The sequence below is a fragment of the Homalodisca vitripennis genome, chromosome 8 (assembly GCF_021130785.1).
Source record: "Homalodisca vitripennis isolate AUS2020 chromosome 8, UT_GWSS_2.1, whole genome shotgun sequence".
Taxonomy (NCBI): domain Eukaryota; kingdom Metazoa; phylum Arthropoda; class Insecta; order Hemiptera; family Cicadellidae; genus Homalodisca; species Homalodisca vitripennis.
Window position 1 is genome coordinate 16,447,841 of NC_060214.1, and position 15,116 is coordinate 16,462,956.

The window sequence follows — 15,116 nt, forward strand, 5'->3', positions numbered from 1 at the left end:
TTAAAGGTGAATTTTTACGTGAAATTTGAACTGTATTATCTGGATAGTAAAGTCTATGTTTAACAGTGATTGCAGAAACAGTTGAAACAAAATTTGCTGTTTCTCTTAAGCTTACTCTATGCTTTCAAACTATAAGTGTAAAGAAATTTAAAATAGTAATTAAATGATATAAACATATATTTCTTTAGTCGCATTATATATGTTTACAAAGAACAGCTGATTAAATTTGAAAAGGCTCTTCACTTAATAACATATGTTTGCTGCAATGCATTTCTTACGGGTATTTCTGTAACTTTTAGAGACCAGTGAGGCGGAATCCTGAATCGGGAACGGGATAAAAAGTATCCTATGTCCTTCTCCCAGTTCTTAGCTACCTCCCTACCAATTTTAAGCTAAATCGGATCAGCCGTTCTTGACTTATAAATAGTGTAACTAACACGACTTTCTTTTATATATATAGATTTCAGGTTTTCGGGACAGTTCTTTTTCATTTTCCGCGTTGACCTTCTAAAGAGGGAATTCCTGTATTATTTTATGTCTCTAGGTGGAAAAGCTGCATATTTCAGATTACGGTAAATACTAAATCCTTTGTAACTCGCAAGCTGATACTAACACATTGTGATAGTAGGAGGTAATCTGCTTGACGTCATGCATAATTTTGTTATCTCGCTGTTGGTAACGTTTAGCATAGGCCTGCAAGAAACGGACTGTGACCATGACATTTCTAACGTTGCATTATCTCTTGTTAATGAGAAGCATTAAATGAAACTGACATTTAGTAAATAATCTAATTTTAATATGTTTTTCTTATGAGATTTACGCTAGAAATAAAAACAAATCATTGATAACATTGTTTTAGCTTGTTACATTAGTGTTATTTTGCCCGTAGAAATTAAAACCTTGGTCATCACGATATGATTTATTCTGATTTAGGTAATCTGTGTCAAAGTTAACTGTCTTTCAGTTCCGTAAATGTATAAATTAATAATGTGTAAATATATGTGAAAGTTTACAATTACAGGGAGCCTAAGTTTGTTAATTAAGATCGTCCATCGTATCCGATTTACATAAAAATCAGGCTGTTAATGATGACAAGAGTCTAATTACTTGACAAACGACGAGAAAGTAGCCCAAGTGTAGTTATTGACTTGTACTGTATTATCTACACATTATGTAATCTGCAATATTTAACTTTTCCTAGGATTGATTTATTTTGGTATACTGTAATTACACCGCCAGGACTTTGGACTACAGTACGTATGTTAGCATATAGTAAAATAGATAGCGTTTTTGTAGTACAAAATGTAGTTTGTAAAAACTATATTGTAATTTTTAGTTTGATAGATTTATACAACAATGTTTTGATTTAGTAGAAGCTTTAATCTTTCAAACAGTTAGATGTTTTATGCAGCTTTAATACAAAACACCATGTAATTTCAAAATATTAAAAAATAACTATTATATTTACTCATCTAGAACATGAAACATATTTTATTAAAGACAGTATTGTATATTTTATATAATTTTTAGTTAGTTAACTTACAGAAATTAAGTTTAGTTTCGTTATTAAGAGATATTTTGGTTTTTTTTAACTTTACATTTTTAGGCTATTATTTGGTTATGTTATAAAAAACTGTTTTTGTGTGCTAAAAATGTGTCCTTTCTGTAATAAAAATAAACACAACTATTTAAAACCAATCATGTTTGTTGAATATAAGATTCTTCAAATAAAACTTTTTCAAACGTGTTTTCTTTGCATGCTTACTGATACGTAAACTTTTCCCCACTCCATCCTTGGGTTAAACAACAGAAGCATAGTCTCAGACACTAATGAAACAGTCTTTGTCTTAGTTTTGTGTTGTGAGTTTTAGTATTTGTTAATATAAGAACGTGTTTCAATGATATTTTTGTGAAAATTGTCACAACACTCTTTCCATGTGGTCTTAACTGGGGTTCATGTAATCGTTAACGTTACCTAGTTCGGCTTTTAATTTATTAGACCCCCCAAAAAATAGTTCAGATGTTTCACTGACAGGTCAACAGAATGCGGTAGTGACGCCATTGACACTTCTAGGTCTGTTTTCAGATAGCGCTACAAACAGTGTTTCACTGTGACTTGTGTATTCTACATTTTCTTTGGTTGGGTTGAATCTCCACCTCAGAAAATACCAGGAGGCGTCAACACCTGCAGAACCTGTTAAATGGCAATGTTCAACATTCGGAAGTTAAAAAATTATCTATAATAAACACATAAGAATATATATACTTATAATTCCTAAGTACAATTTTTCACAGAATCTTGGATCAAGTGTCCTAATCGTTTTTCCAAAGTTTACATTTCTAAGACATACTAAGTTTTACATATTCCATTCATTGTTTGAAATTGTGTCAGGAGATATTGATCGATTTTATCATTTTTCTTTCGGACTATATCACTAAGCCACTTCTGTATGATTTTGTACAGCAATAGCCATGAAAGAGATTATATAAAGTATTAGGAGGTATTGGGAGTCTTCTTAAAGATTTTAAGTGTCCTCATGGAGTAAGTTCACCTGACTTCTGTTCTATTACAATCACTCTTACCATACGATTTTCGAAATGCGTTTTGGCATTTTTTTAATGTTTCTCTTTTAATTATATAAATAATGATGGTTTTGGTAGAAAGAACACGTTTTGGGTTATAATACCATGCGAATGTGACATAAAAAGGTTAACTCCTAAATTTAACAATTAAATTAATTATTTATAGTTTATCTGAAAAGCCTTCTTCACAAAGATATTTATTAGCAAACATTAGACATATGTGAAAAGCACATGATTCCCGTTAAATTTTTTACCTGAAAAAGAAGATTGGTCTTCAGGTCGAGTAAAAAAGTAACGTTTCAAAAAAAACTAAAAATCATTAAACTATTTTTTTTTATTACACACAGCATACAAAAAGGTGCCAAGCGATAAGCTCATGATTGGACAGTAATGTCAAATGATGTCAAGAATATGTACATCATTTAGAATTTTAAAATTGTTAACCAAATTTTAAAAAATGTCCTGTTTTCGAAAAAGAAAAAAAATCTGGTATCTGAGAATTTATATTACAAAATATATTGTGTGCTGTAAATTTTTAAGAATGACTAGCCTAAACCCGCGGCTCCGCTCGCGTGGCAGTAGAGAGGGCTACATCAATCAAGCATCGAAAAGAAATACTAATTTTATTATACGTTTTTTTTCCAATTAATTTATTGCTCTACTAATACATCGTAGCATATCATAAAATCTATTATAAAAGTTTTTTGTTTATTTTAATGCGTTTTGGTAAACAACGTTATTAGTTGTATTATTTGGAGCATAAATATAAAGGTTCTTCGGGTTTCCGACTCTTGAGCAAGCGACGTATAATTGACCGTGCGAGAAACATGAGGGTTCCAGATGGATTCCTGCGACGTTAAGTGATTGTCCTTGTGCCTTAGTGGAGTGATTAAAAAGTAGTTATTGCTACCACTTCAGTATTTTATAGTTAGAGCTTCACTTAATGTGATTAAAAAGAAGCTAGAACTACCCCCTGTAGTTGTATCTTAACTTTTCTAGAATAGAAGTTGTAACTTCACTTTTGGTGTGATTAAAGTATAGTTACATCTACCTACCTATAGATATATCTCCATTATTTTGGAGTCTGTAGATAGGCACACTTCACTTTTATGTCTTGCGTGACTTTTAATGGCGATGTTTATGCAAGTACGGGAAAGAAGAGTGTACGGTGAAAGAAGAGTATTGACTAAGTGCAAGGAGCTGATGCGGTTTGAAAGTGAGAATATAGACTTTTTAGCAGAACAATTTCTACCGCCTAGTGACGAAACTCGGGGGAAAGCACTCACTCCAAGACAACGATTGGAGATTTTTCTTCGTTATACAGCTGATCCGGGGTTTCAAAGTGGTGTAGTAGCAGAAGATATTGGAGTGGACCGTTCGACAGTTTGTAAGAACATTAATTATGTGATGAACTGTATTTTGGAAAACGCAGACAACTGGATACATTTTCCTTCTACAGTACAAGAAATAAATAATGCAAAGTTGATGTGGCAAAGAAATTTTGATTTACCAACTGTTGTAGGTGCATTAGATTGCACGCATATCGAAATAAAAAAAACCATCAATGTTCGGTGATGAGTATATAAACCGGAAGGGTTACCCCAGCATCAACGTGCAAGCAACATGTGACAGTCAAGAAAGGTTCACTAGCGTTGCTGCAGAGTGGCCAGGATCAGTGCACGATTCTAGAATATGGAGAAGGAGTCCTGTTCGGGATATTATTTCTCGTTATGACGGTGCTGCGTGTTTACTTGGTGACTCTGGCTATGGTATTTCTCCTTGGTTAATCACCCCGTTCAAACCTCCTCAAACCGATATTCAGCGTCGATTTAATCGTGTTCATGCAAAGGAAAGGGTGGTGATAGAAAGGGTGTTCGGACAGTTAAAGAAGAGATTCCCGATACTTGGCAACTGTGTTAGATTGTCTCTAGACAGAGTACCAAAAGTAATTGTCACCTGTACTGTGCTGCACAATGTAGCTAAACACCTCAGAGATCCTTTAAATTTTGAAGACGACGCGAATGAAGATGGGTGTAACGAGGATGAAGGAGGCGAAGAAGTGTTCGAAAACCAAGCAACAAAACAACGTGGCGAACAGAAGCGGAATGAAATGCTGGGTTTTATTTAAATGTAAGTAAATTGTACAAAAAATAAAATTGTTAAAAAGTAAAGAGACTTTTTTGAAAACCTAGATTAAAATACAACCATACAAATACAAATAAAACCATAGGCCTAGTACAAATGTGCAGGGCCTTTGACATAACCCACAGCTCAATGAACACTGTTGGCAGGCATGCACATAACGTACGTGGTGCATTCATGCCATGTAAGCTATAAATCTTTTTTTTTTTTTTTTTTTTTTTTTTGTAGGATAAGGATAGTTTATTATTGGGTAACTGGAGTTGGGTTTAACTAACCGCTAAGTTACATATTAAACATCAGATTAAATGAATAGTCATCAGTTTGAGTTTCTTTCTCAACTGTTCCTCCTTTCAACTTTTGTAACTCAATTTTTTCTTTTTCAATTTGAATTTTCTGTAATTCTAACTGTTGCAAGAGAACAAGTCTCTGTAGTTGCGGCGTATTCAAATCTTTTGTTTCACCTGTTTCGTATGCCAATAGTTTTTTTTGTTTGCGGGCCTTGTATACGAGTTGTCAGCTTGAGTTCTCAACTTTTTCTCAGGTTCAGATTCATGAGGTTGGGTAGTTATTGCGATTGCGGCTGCAGCTAAGTTTTTCCACTCGTCACTGCTGTCATTTCTTGTCGCTTCTACTGAGGTTGACTGACATGCTCCAGCTGCAAAACTGCCTGGTACTTTTGTAAAAACTGGGTTTTCAGCCTCACCCAATAATGCCAAAAGCATTTTTTCCCACTCACGTAGTTTAATTTTTTTATTTCCTGTAGCTTTCACATCAGATTTCTTTTTTATTTTTGTTTTCATATTTTGGAGCATTTTGTTCATTTGAGTAGCATTTACTTCATTTCCTGTAGTTTGGGAATACGTAGAACACAAGGTTTTCCCACGCTTTCTTCTTTTCTAATAAGACTTTGGGAACCCTTGACTTTTCCAACAACACAGTATTTTCTGATAATATTTTTACAAATAGCTCCCTAGCCGCAACCAATTTCTTATCAACGTCTCCTTCATCTTCAGATGATGTCATGATACCTATAAACAGGATAAGCAAGAGAACACGAGTGGTAACAGGAACACGACTCAGAACGGCACGTGAGTTGTCTGTATGGCCTGCGCCGCACTTCACCGCTGCAGACTGGAAGAGTGCGGAGTGGGGGAAACAAGTCTGAACATGAAAAGTAGCTGCATCTACACTAGAGTTGTATCTACCCGTAGTTGTATCTCCAATTTTTATAGAATAGGGTAGTTGCAACTACGGAGTGTTAGCGCGTGTTTTATCACTCCAGTTTGAGATAAAGCTATCACTACAACTGTAGAGTCTACTATGAAGTTGCTACGTTTTAATCACTTCACTCATCAATCGTCATTGCGAACGCAAGTCGAACGGGGAACTGAAGTCTCTTAAATTCAAATGGCAAGTCGGATGGAATTAAGGGGATGCGAGGGATGAAGACATCTTCCCCGGCAGATGTTCCCGACAAAATCGTTGCTTCAATGATATTTGGATGTAAATTTTTGACGGTTAGTCGAGTGCCGTTGCACAATTTTGGTGGTCGTAAGTTTCTCAACATCATTATCGGTGATCCTACTTTCAAGAGTAATTGATGTGACGGCATAAAGCACTTTTTTTTCTTGGCGGCATTATGTTATTTTCCAATAAAATTCGTCAAAAAACTGCTCAAAGGAATTCTGTAAAAAAAATGTTGAGAAAAACATTCTTCAAAGAATATTTACATGAGAAAACAAAAATACTTGCCTATTTTTTTAAACCTTTTACTGATGGAAAATAACACTGTTCTTGGAAATTGTAAAAAAGATATCAAATCACGTTTATCAAAAATTTGACATTTGTGACACGTTGTAAATGTCAAAAAATGTTTGTTTACATAGAAACGTCAAAAATATTTATGTTTACTTAGTTACTGTCAAAAATAACAACAATTTTTTGTCGCATTATATATGTTTACAAAGAACAGCTGATTAAAAATTTGAAAAGACTCTTTCACTTAATAACACATGTTTGCTGCAATGCATTTCTTACGGGTATTTCTGTAACCAGTGGGGCGGAATCCTGAATCGGGAAAGGGATAAAAAGTATCCTATAACCTTCTACAGATCAAGACGAACAAATTTTAAAAAAAAATTAGGCGAATCCGTCCAGCCGTTTGTGAGTGATGCTGTTACACACGAACAGTTTTCATTTTTATATATATATAGATTAGTATTTTAAACTGTTCCATATATTCTAAAGTCGAGTTAGTAAAATGGAAATCACATGTGAATCTTTGCAAAAGCTTTTGGTATTTGAAACTCAGTACTTTAACATTCTCCAGCAGATTTCTGAAATAGTATGTATAATAGTATCATAATAGTATGTAACGTGGTGTTGTGTGCTCTTAGTCCCGTGCGTTGAACTTAGCTTGTGTTCATTCTTACCAGTCTTACATGCTGTTGGTGTACCAGTCAGGTATTTCTCGAGCTTTTAGTGTAAACATTAATATATTGTCAAATTTTAGTTTAGTGTGTAGCGAGTTCATTGAAGCACATTTGTATTTTAAAATATGTCCTAGATCGTATTATCCTTTCAAATCATCCCATCGTTAATAGCAATCTTTCGAAACGTTTGTAGGACTTAAAAAGTGACTGCTCTTAACTTGGTATATTTTCTTACCAAATAGACTTTTAGTATTCACAACATTGTTCAGTTCTTGACAAAGTAAAATTATACAGATTAATGTATATACTTACTGTTTGAGTCCTTTGAATACTCAATGGAACAATTCTCGGTTCGTTTAAAGTGTCTATATTATGAGTCCTTCTGCCAGCTGGTGCCTACAAATCTTACTTAAGCCTCAAGCCATATATATATCAGGACTCATCATAACTTTAACACTTTTTGGTGAATATGACCACCCAATATATACATGGGTAGCTGTAGAATTGCTAAAAACGCTATTTACTAGTACTACTATAACTATGATACACTCTATAACTGATAATGCATATTCACAAAATGTCAGCACACAATACTGTGATGTAAAAGATGCTTAAATAATGTAACTTTTCTGGAAACTTTGATAAAACGATTCGTCTCATACCATACGCAGTTACATACGTGATATACATATACAGTAATGCCAACCTCAGTTGCGTAAAATGTAAGTCAAGGACTTAGAGAGGAACATACGGTTGTTGTGATTCTCAATCAAGATACAGAATATTAACACTCACAGAATAGGCACTTTTCACAATTCGGCACTTTGGATGTTATGAACTTTGAGACAGTTGTATTTAGATCAAAGCTACTACACAAGAAATAAGTTAACATTATAAGCTAAGATTATATACGGTACAATGTTATGCAGCGAAAGTGCGTACAATGTAAATCAAGGACTTAGAGAGGAACATAGGGTTGTTGTGATTCTCAATCAAGATACAGAATATTAACACTCATGGTAGTCTATTAACAGTTCGTTTTATTGTACATTTTCTACCCTACGAACTTACGATTTAGGTATATCTTTGTACATATAATAACTTAATGCAGTGATATATACATTTTTCAATATGTTATATACAATGACATATTTAGCTGGAAAAGCAAACAGCATACACTAAAAACTGTGCAACTAGTCAAATTATAAATGTTATAATGATTAATTGTTACTAAGAATTAATTTTCAAGAATAATATTTAAATGTGTTATGTATATGTAATATTAATACAATTTAATTCAAAGGGCGTTGTCTACAAAGTGCCAGATTCGTTTTAAAACTTGAAAACAATCACAGTACATTGTACATAGAACTGGAGATAATAATAATTTTCATATATATCCTATCAATATTTAATTAAATAATTTACCTTTTACAAAGATAGATTAATTTTGTTTCATAAATTTCAAAGCATTACTCTAAATATCATATTTAAAATAACCTTTGACTGATTTATATACTACTATGTAAAAGAAATTATTGGCTTTGTACACTTTAAATCAATTACAAATATTTTAAAACTTTCATTTAAAATGTATTAAGCCATTCACAAGATTATTACTATTAATTAGTACAAGAATTACTAATTTGAATAAATCATTTAAAAACACAAGATAAGTACTAGAAATTTTATTATACTGTTTACTTTATAAACCATGCGGTTTTATTATACACCTGCTTTAATGTTTCTTTCTTGTGTTTTTCTTATTAGTATACATAGATAGAGCCTACATGAATATACCATTCGGTTTTTTTATATTAGGCCTACATATTTCGAAGATGTTTATAGCTTTAGGTATTAGGTCCTTTTTGATACTAATTAATATAATAAGCTTAAATCACTTTAGTTGTCATACACAGTACGAGTTAAAATAGACACTTTTCCACAATTTCGGCACTTCGGATGTTATGAACTTTGAGACAGTTGTATTTAGATCAAAGCTACTACACAAGAAATAAGTTAAACATTATAAGCTAAGATTATATACGGTACAGAGAAAGTGCGTAAAGTGATAATCGTAGGCCTATTATTCCGCATTTTGAATATTACATATTTTGTAGATTCTGCACATTATTTAATGTTTGTCAATAAGTATCTTAGGATTCGGTACTGTTGATATTATGTAACGCGAGATTCGGCACTCTTGATACTATGTAGCTTGGGATTCAGCATCCTTGATAAGGTCAATAACAGGTACTTGGCAGTTTTATGACCTAAAATTCTTTCTGTCGTTATGCACAGAATAGTTAGTTGATTATAAATTTTATTTTTACGATTCGGCATTTTTTATATTATGTAGCTTGGGATTCGGCACTGTTGGTATTATGTAGCTTGGGATTCAGCATTGTTGGTATTATGCAGTTTTGGGATTCGGCACTTTGTATACTAAACATTTTCGATTCAAACTTATATTAGGAGCTTAAAGGAAGCCGTGGCCGGCCACAACGGCGGGGATGAACCCCTCGTTCCCGTGCCGATCGCGGACGTAAAACCAGTCTTTGACGTGTCCGCTCACTAGCGCCACGACGTCTCCCTTGGTGACGGTCAGACTCGACCTCCCCCGCGCCTCGTAGTCCTTGCTGATGACCAGCAGCGTGTGTCGTGTCACCTGCGGCTGGGACTTGACGCTTGTAGCTCGTAGGTACAATCTTGTCCACGCTGCGCTCGCCGCACGCTGATACGGTGTCTCGACCGTCGTGCCTCTTCGTCCGCACCCCACCGCACTCTGGACCTCGTACCGCTCACCTTCCCCTTCTCCGTGTCTGTGCGGTTACCTGGAGAAAACAAGATAGCGTTCAATATTTGTAGATGATACAACACATAGATCATTGAGTTTTAGGGAAGTGAATGTTTAACTCCTCGTATTTTCAAGTGTATCTATGTACATAAGGAAATATAAAAAGAGTAGGAAGAGGACCAGTCCCAAGAAAGTACCCTGCGGTACTCCCAATATAATCCTCTCAGAAGGGTCTGTTCTGACGCTACATTCTGATGTACATATCACATTGCCTCATTTATACATACTCTTATATTTATTGGCCCCATTTATAATGTACGTTCAACCTATTTGTCTCTTTCACCATCGTACAAGAAACCAAGTTGTATAAGTAGCTAATTGAAAGGTTCACTTTGAGAAATATTTTAAGTTGAAGTTTTTATGCAATTCTAAAAGTGTAGCTCTCACCTAACGGCATGGGGAAGATGTCTGTGTGGGTCTCCCAGCAAGGAGCGGGAGTGCGGGGAGGTAGGATCCCGAGGGGGAGGCAGGCAGCGTAGCGCACGTACCCCTCCTCCCCGTGGGGAGTCTGTACATACAGCCATCCTTGGTTCTTGAAGACTGCGTTGACTACCATGCCCAGAGGCAGGGAGAGCTCCTCCTGGTGGCCTCCCAGGCGAGTCTGGTAGAGCAGGCAAGGGGAGGACAACACCACGGGGATGTTCCCGGGATTGTCTAAGGAGGCCTGGGCAAAGAAACGATATTTTTAGAGTTGACCATGCTTAATAGTTGAATAGGTTGAAATAAACATCAACTACCAACTACCATCAAACTCCAATCTGGGGTTTTCTGGGGCAATCTTTACTTCTACTACGCAATTAAATTAATACTAATAAATGTTTCAGTTGCGGCCGGAAAAGACCGAAAAAGAGCGGCTAGAGTGCAACACCACTTCCGGCAATCAGGCTGTTAGCGCGTTCCACTCAATGACGTCAGTGTTAAAAATAACACTTAGTGGTTAAAAAAATACACGCCCAGGATAACGACTTTAAGAGCTCCATTACGAGACCAACACCGAATGAACAAGGATAACAGTTAAGATAGTAATTTAAATAAGAACTTGTTTCATAACATTTTAAAAATCTATAAACTATATACCCCAAGACTGTAGACTGCAGTGGATCACAAGTTTCAAAGGTATGAATTTTAAAAGTTGCATTTTGGTTGAAAAAGCGTGGATACAACTACCGTTATTGTAGCAGTTAATTCTCAAACTACAATATATACATTTTGATCCTATAGAAGAGGAAAATTAGTAACTATTTCAAGTAGTCAGTTAGGGAGAACTCGCTTATTGTTCCACTAGGCTAGGCCCGTCAGAGGTTGTTCCTGGGTCTAAACCGTAGGGTCGCGCTGGGTGAGTAATTGATCTAGTGAGGTTATTTGTTAGTAATATATATATATATATATATATATATATATATATAATATATATATTGCATTTATTCAAGAAATTATACATTTCTGAGGCCCCGCTAAGTACAATACTTGTCAGCGGGAACCTAATATAACTATATTTAACTACAGTTGAGATACATAATTATATTTAATTATCTTTCAGGTCCTTTAACGTAGTATTTTTAATTTAATTGTGGTGAAACATTGGTATATAATATACATACAAAACAGTGAAATTATTAATTTGGAGTGATTTAAAAAAATATTGTCTGATTATTACTATAAGTTAATACAATACATCATTCCCATAACACTATTAAATATTGTAGAACATTCTGTTGAATAAGCTTTTAACTGTAAACTGAAAAGTTGAAGAAAAGTAAATAAATTGGGTGAATAGGTCGATGGTATTGACCGTGGCGAATAGTCAAAAGACTCGGTCAACTAAGTAACTCATTAGTCTTATCAGTTATTACCCATTCCTATCCATTTGTGTAATAACCATTAAAGATATTGGGTTATCGGAAGAGGTAGACAAATATTACGTACAGTTCAAACATGTTTTCAAAAACGATTATTTTCCGTGCATTGGGGCAAGAACCAACAGTCATGTCGTGTAGCCTACATACAGACGGATCGAGGTGAATTAATATGATATAAATGTGGTTCTTACAACTGTTACAGCTATTCTAATTTATTTATTTTATAGAAATTATGTATATCAAATTTATTCATTCTTACTTAATAACTTTTCTTCGCATACAAGTATTTGAACATATGCTGGCGTACTGTGTGTCGGTTATGTCTTTGTTAAATGTTGTGTAAAGTGTGATTGAAATTATTCAACTGTGTAAGTTGGAAATTTGGATATTCAATTTTCCAGGTAAATAACATTATCTTGATAACTATGATATTGCCCCTAATAAACTTACATTTAATACTAGATTTAATATAAATTATTTTGTTATATATTAAAGCTACACTCTTAGTTATATTTACATTCAGTGCATAGAATAAATAAAAATTCAAGCAACTCTCAATCTGGCAGGTCTTAGCAAACTTTCTATATTAGTCGTTTATAACAACAGATAGTAACCGAGTACATAAATTCATTTCTAATATAAGCTCAAATAATTAAAACACAACTAGTAATTGTTATATCCTTTAGTAGACATAGTGTACCAGAAACACTACATACAGCACAATGGAGATTACCTCTAGAACCATTAAAATATGCATTCCTTATTAAATTGGTAAGCACCGGTTGAGTACTTTACCGGTTGATTTACTTGATGTATTATCAAAGTGCTATACTGTGCAGTATTAATGGAAACACCAGCAGCAAATTGCAATCATCAGTTTTACGTAAAGTTCAGATTACCTTATACCTAGTCGATTATTCAATATGTTCATTAAAGTGTGAAATAAGCAAAAATATATATTATTTAAGTTTTAAACAGAAAAAAAAAACAATAATGAAAATCCATCCCTGAGGATAACAGAAGTCTAGAGAGATATACTTGAATTAATTGGTAAAACAAATAAAGATATCTTATTAAACTGTACACATAACAATAAAAGAAAGCAAAACATTTCTCTGACAGATATATAATCAAACACTTGTAGATAGGTCTTGTCTTTTATAGATATTATATGTAATGAGTAAAATTATATATAAATAATACTTAGTAAACATGACAATAATAAATAACAACAGTGATCTAAAACTAATGAACATAGAAAAACATCAATACAACTACAGGAATACATCTTTGGCATTAACAGTTCTTAAAAATATGAAATAAAACAATATTATAGTGAAACAAAACAACAACAAGGTCCACAAAGTATCAGGAAATGTTCAGCCTTACCATTAATATGTGTAAACTAACCAATTATATACAGATTTTTTTAAATTTTGTAAAATTATTTTCATTGTAAATGTGGTTAGGCAAGTTATTGTAAAGAGTAGGCACAATAAATTCCACCAGTCTCTTCCCAAAATCCGTTTTTATGTAAGGAACAATTAGTTTTTTTGTGTTTCTTAAATTTGCAGATGTTAAGTATTAGAGTTTACCATCATGTATTCGTCATTACCAAAGTGTCTCACGTATATCGTATATTTATAAAAATCTTGAGGGGTTAATGTATTCGCACTACGTAGATTGCTAATATTTATAATCATCTGGGCTTGCGTGTAAACATCAGATGTAGACTCCTGTTTTGAAGTTGGCAAAATCTTATTCAAATGGCAATTCGCCGCTGACCCATACAGTTGTATTCCATATCTAATAATAGACTCAATTAATGCTTTATATATGGATATTTTACATTCTAAATTAATGGTGTTTTTCAATCTATAAAACGCAGTCATACATGACAACATTTTCTTTTGAATTTTTTCAGTATGTTTTTTCCAAGTAAGACCACTGTCAATTATTATTCCTAAATAACTGCAATATTCTTCTACCAGTTCTATTTCTTTGCAACTGCATACTGTTTACTATTACAATTTTTGTTGAATTTCTAAAATTTGGACAGGAACACTTGTGATATTTTATTACTGGATTTATTGGCTACATTTTTATTTCTCAAGTGAATGTGCATCATAACCGTCTTCTCCGAGTTCACGATCAGTTCCATGTCATGAAACCATTCACAAACCCGGCCAAAGTCGGCCTGCAACATGGATTGAGCTGTCGGCAAGCAATGATGACTTGCTACTAGTAGCAAATCATCAGCATAGGCCCCATAATTTTACATGTTTTACAGTTTCAAAACACTTTATTAAGGTAAATATTAAAAAGTACTGGCCCAAGATTGCTACCGATTGGGGCACCCCAAAAGTATTTGTTTTGTAAGTGCTAAATATGTTGGAAATTTTTAACTGTAAACATCCGATTTTTCAAATAGGGACTGGAAACCATTGCAGCTGCAAACCAACCACCCCAATGCTTTTCAGATGTCTCAGCCATTTTGCAATAATCAATTGTGTCAAATGCCTTTGACAAGTCAATAAATAGGCACAGTACGTGACATCCTTTATATAATTGTTTATTAATATATGTACCAAATACATGTAAGAGATCTTCCGCTCCTTTGCCTTTTTTGAAATGCAAATTGGTTTTCATTAATTAAACATACATTCATTAAGATATTTATTTAATTTTCCGACAATGAACATCTCAGTTATTTTTTCTATGCTTGAAAGCAAGGCAATCGACGGTAATTAATATAGGCTTCTCTGGGCCCCTTTTTGTATATTGGTCTAACTATGGAAGTTTTTAAATTTTCTGGAAATACCCCCGTCGAAATCGATATATTTATAGCTTTGGCCAGAACAGGAGCCAAGGATGCAGATATACTTTTCAGATCTTTATACCTAATCCCGTCTATTCCTGGAGCTTTGTGCTCATTACAGTTATCAATAATACGTTTAATCTCTGTTGCAGTTGCCTTAGGTATATAGAAACTATGTTTTGCATTGTTACACGTACCAGTAAATTCTTTTATTAGCACAGTGATGTTTAATTTTCATCACCCCTGTATCAAAACTGGTTGGCAAAATCCGTTAGTTATATTTTGTACAGAGTCTGATATGGAACCCATTATTTGGTTATCGGAATTTTTATCTTTCAATCTGCCCAATAGTTTATTTACTCCATTCCATAGTTTTCCTAGGGTCACTTTTAGTGTTCTGAAAATAATGTTTATAGTACTCATTT

General features: G+C 33.8%; 2 protein-coding genes across 2 annotated transcripts in view; one reads left to right on the plus strand and one right to left on the minus strand.

The window, feature by feature from the left end:
- Positions 1 to 15,116, minus strand: part of LOC124367361 — a 125,129-nt gene that overhangs the window by 82,127 nt on the left and 27,886 nt on the right. The window lies entirely within an intron of this gene.
- LOC124368036 (putative nuclease HARBI1) lies at positions 4,148 to 4,711 on the plus strand. Its single transcript, XM_046825309.1, has one exon. It carries the CDS (start codon positions 4,148 to 4,150, stop codon positions 4,709 to 4,711), a length of 564 nt encoding a protein of 187 aa, XP_046681265.1.

Coding starts and splice junctions, on each gene's coding strand:
- LOC124368036 (XM_046825309.1), top strand. CDS start 4,148: ATGTTCGGTGATGAGTATATAAACCGGAAGGGTTACCCCAGCATCAAC.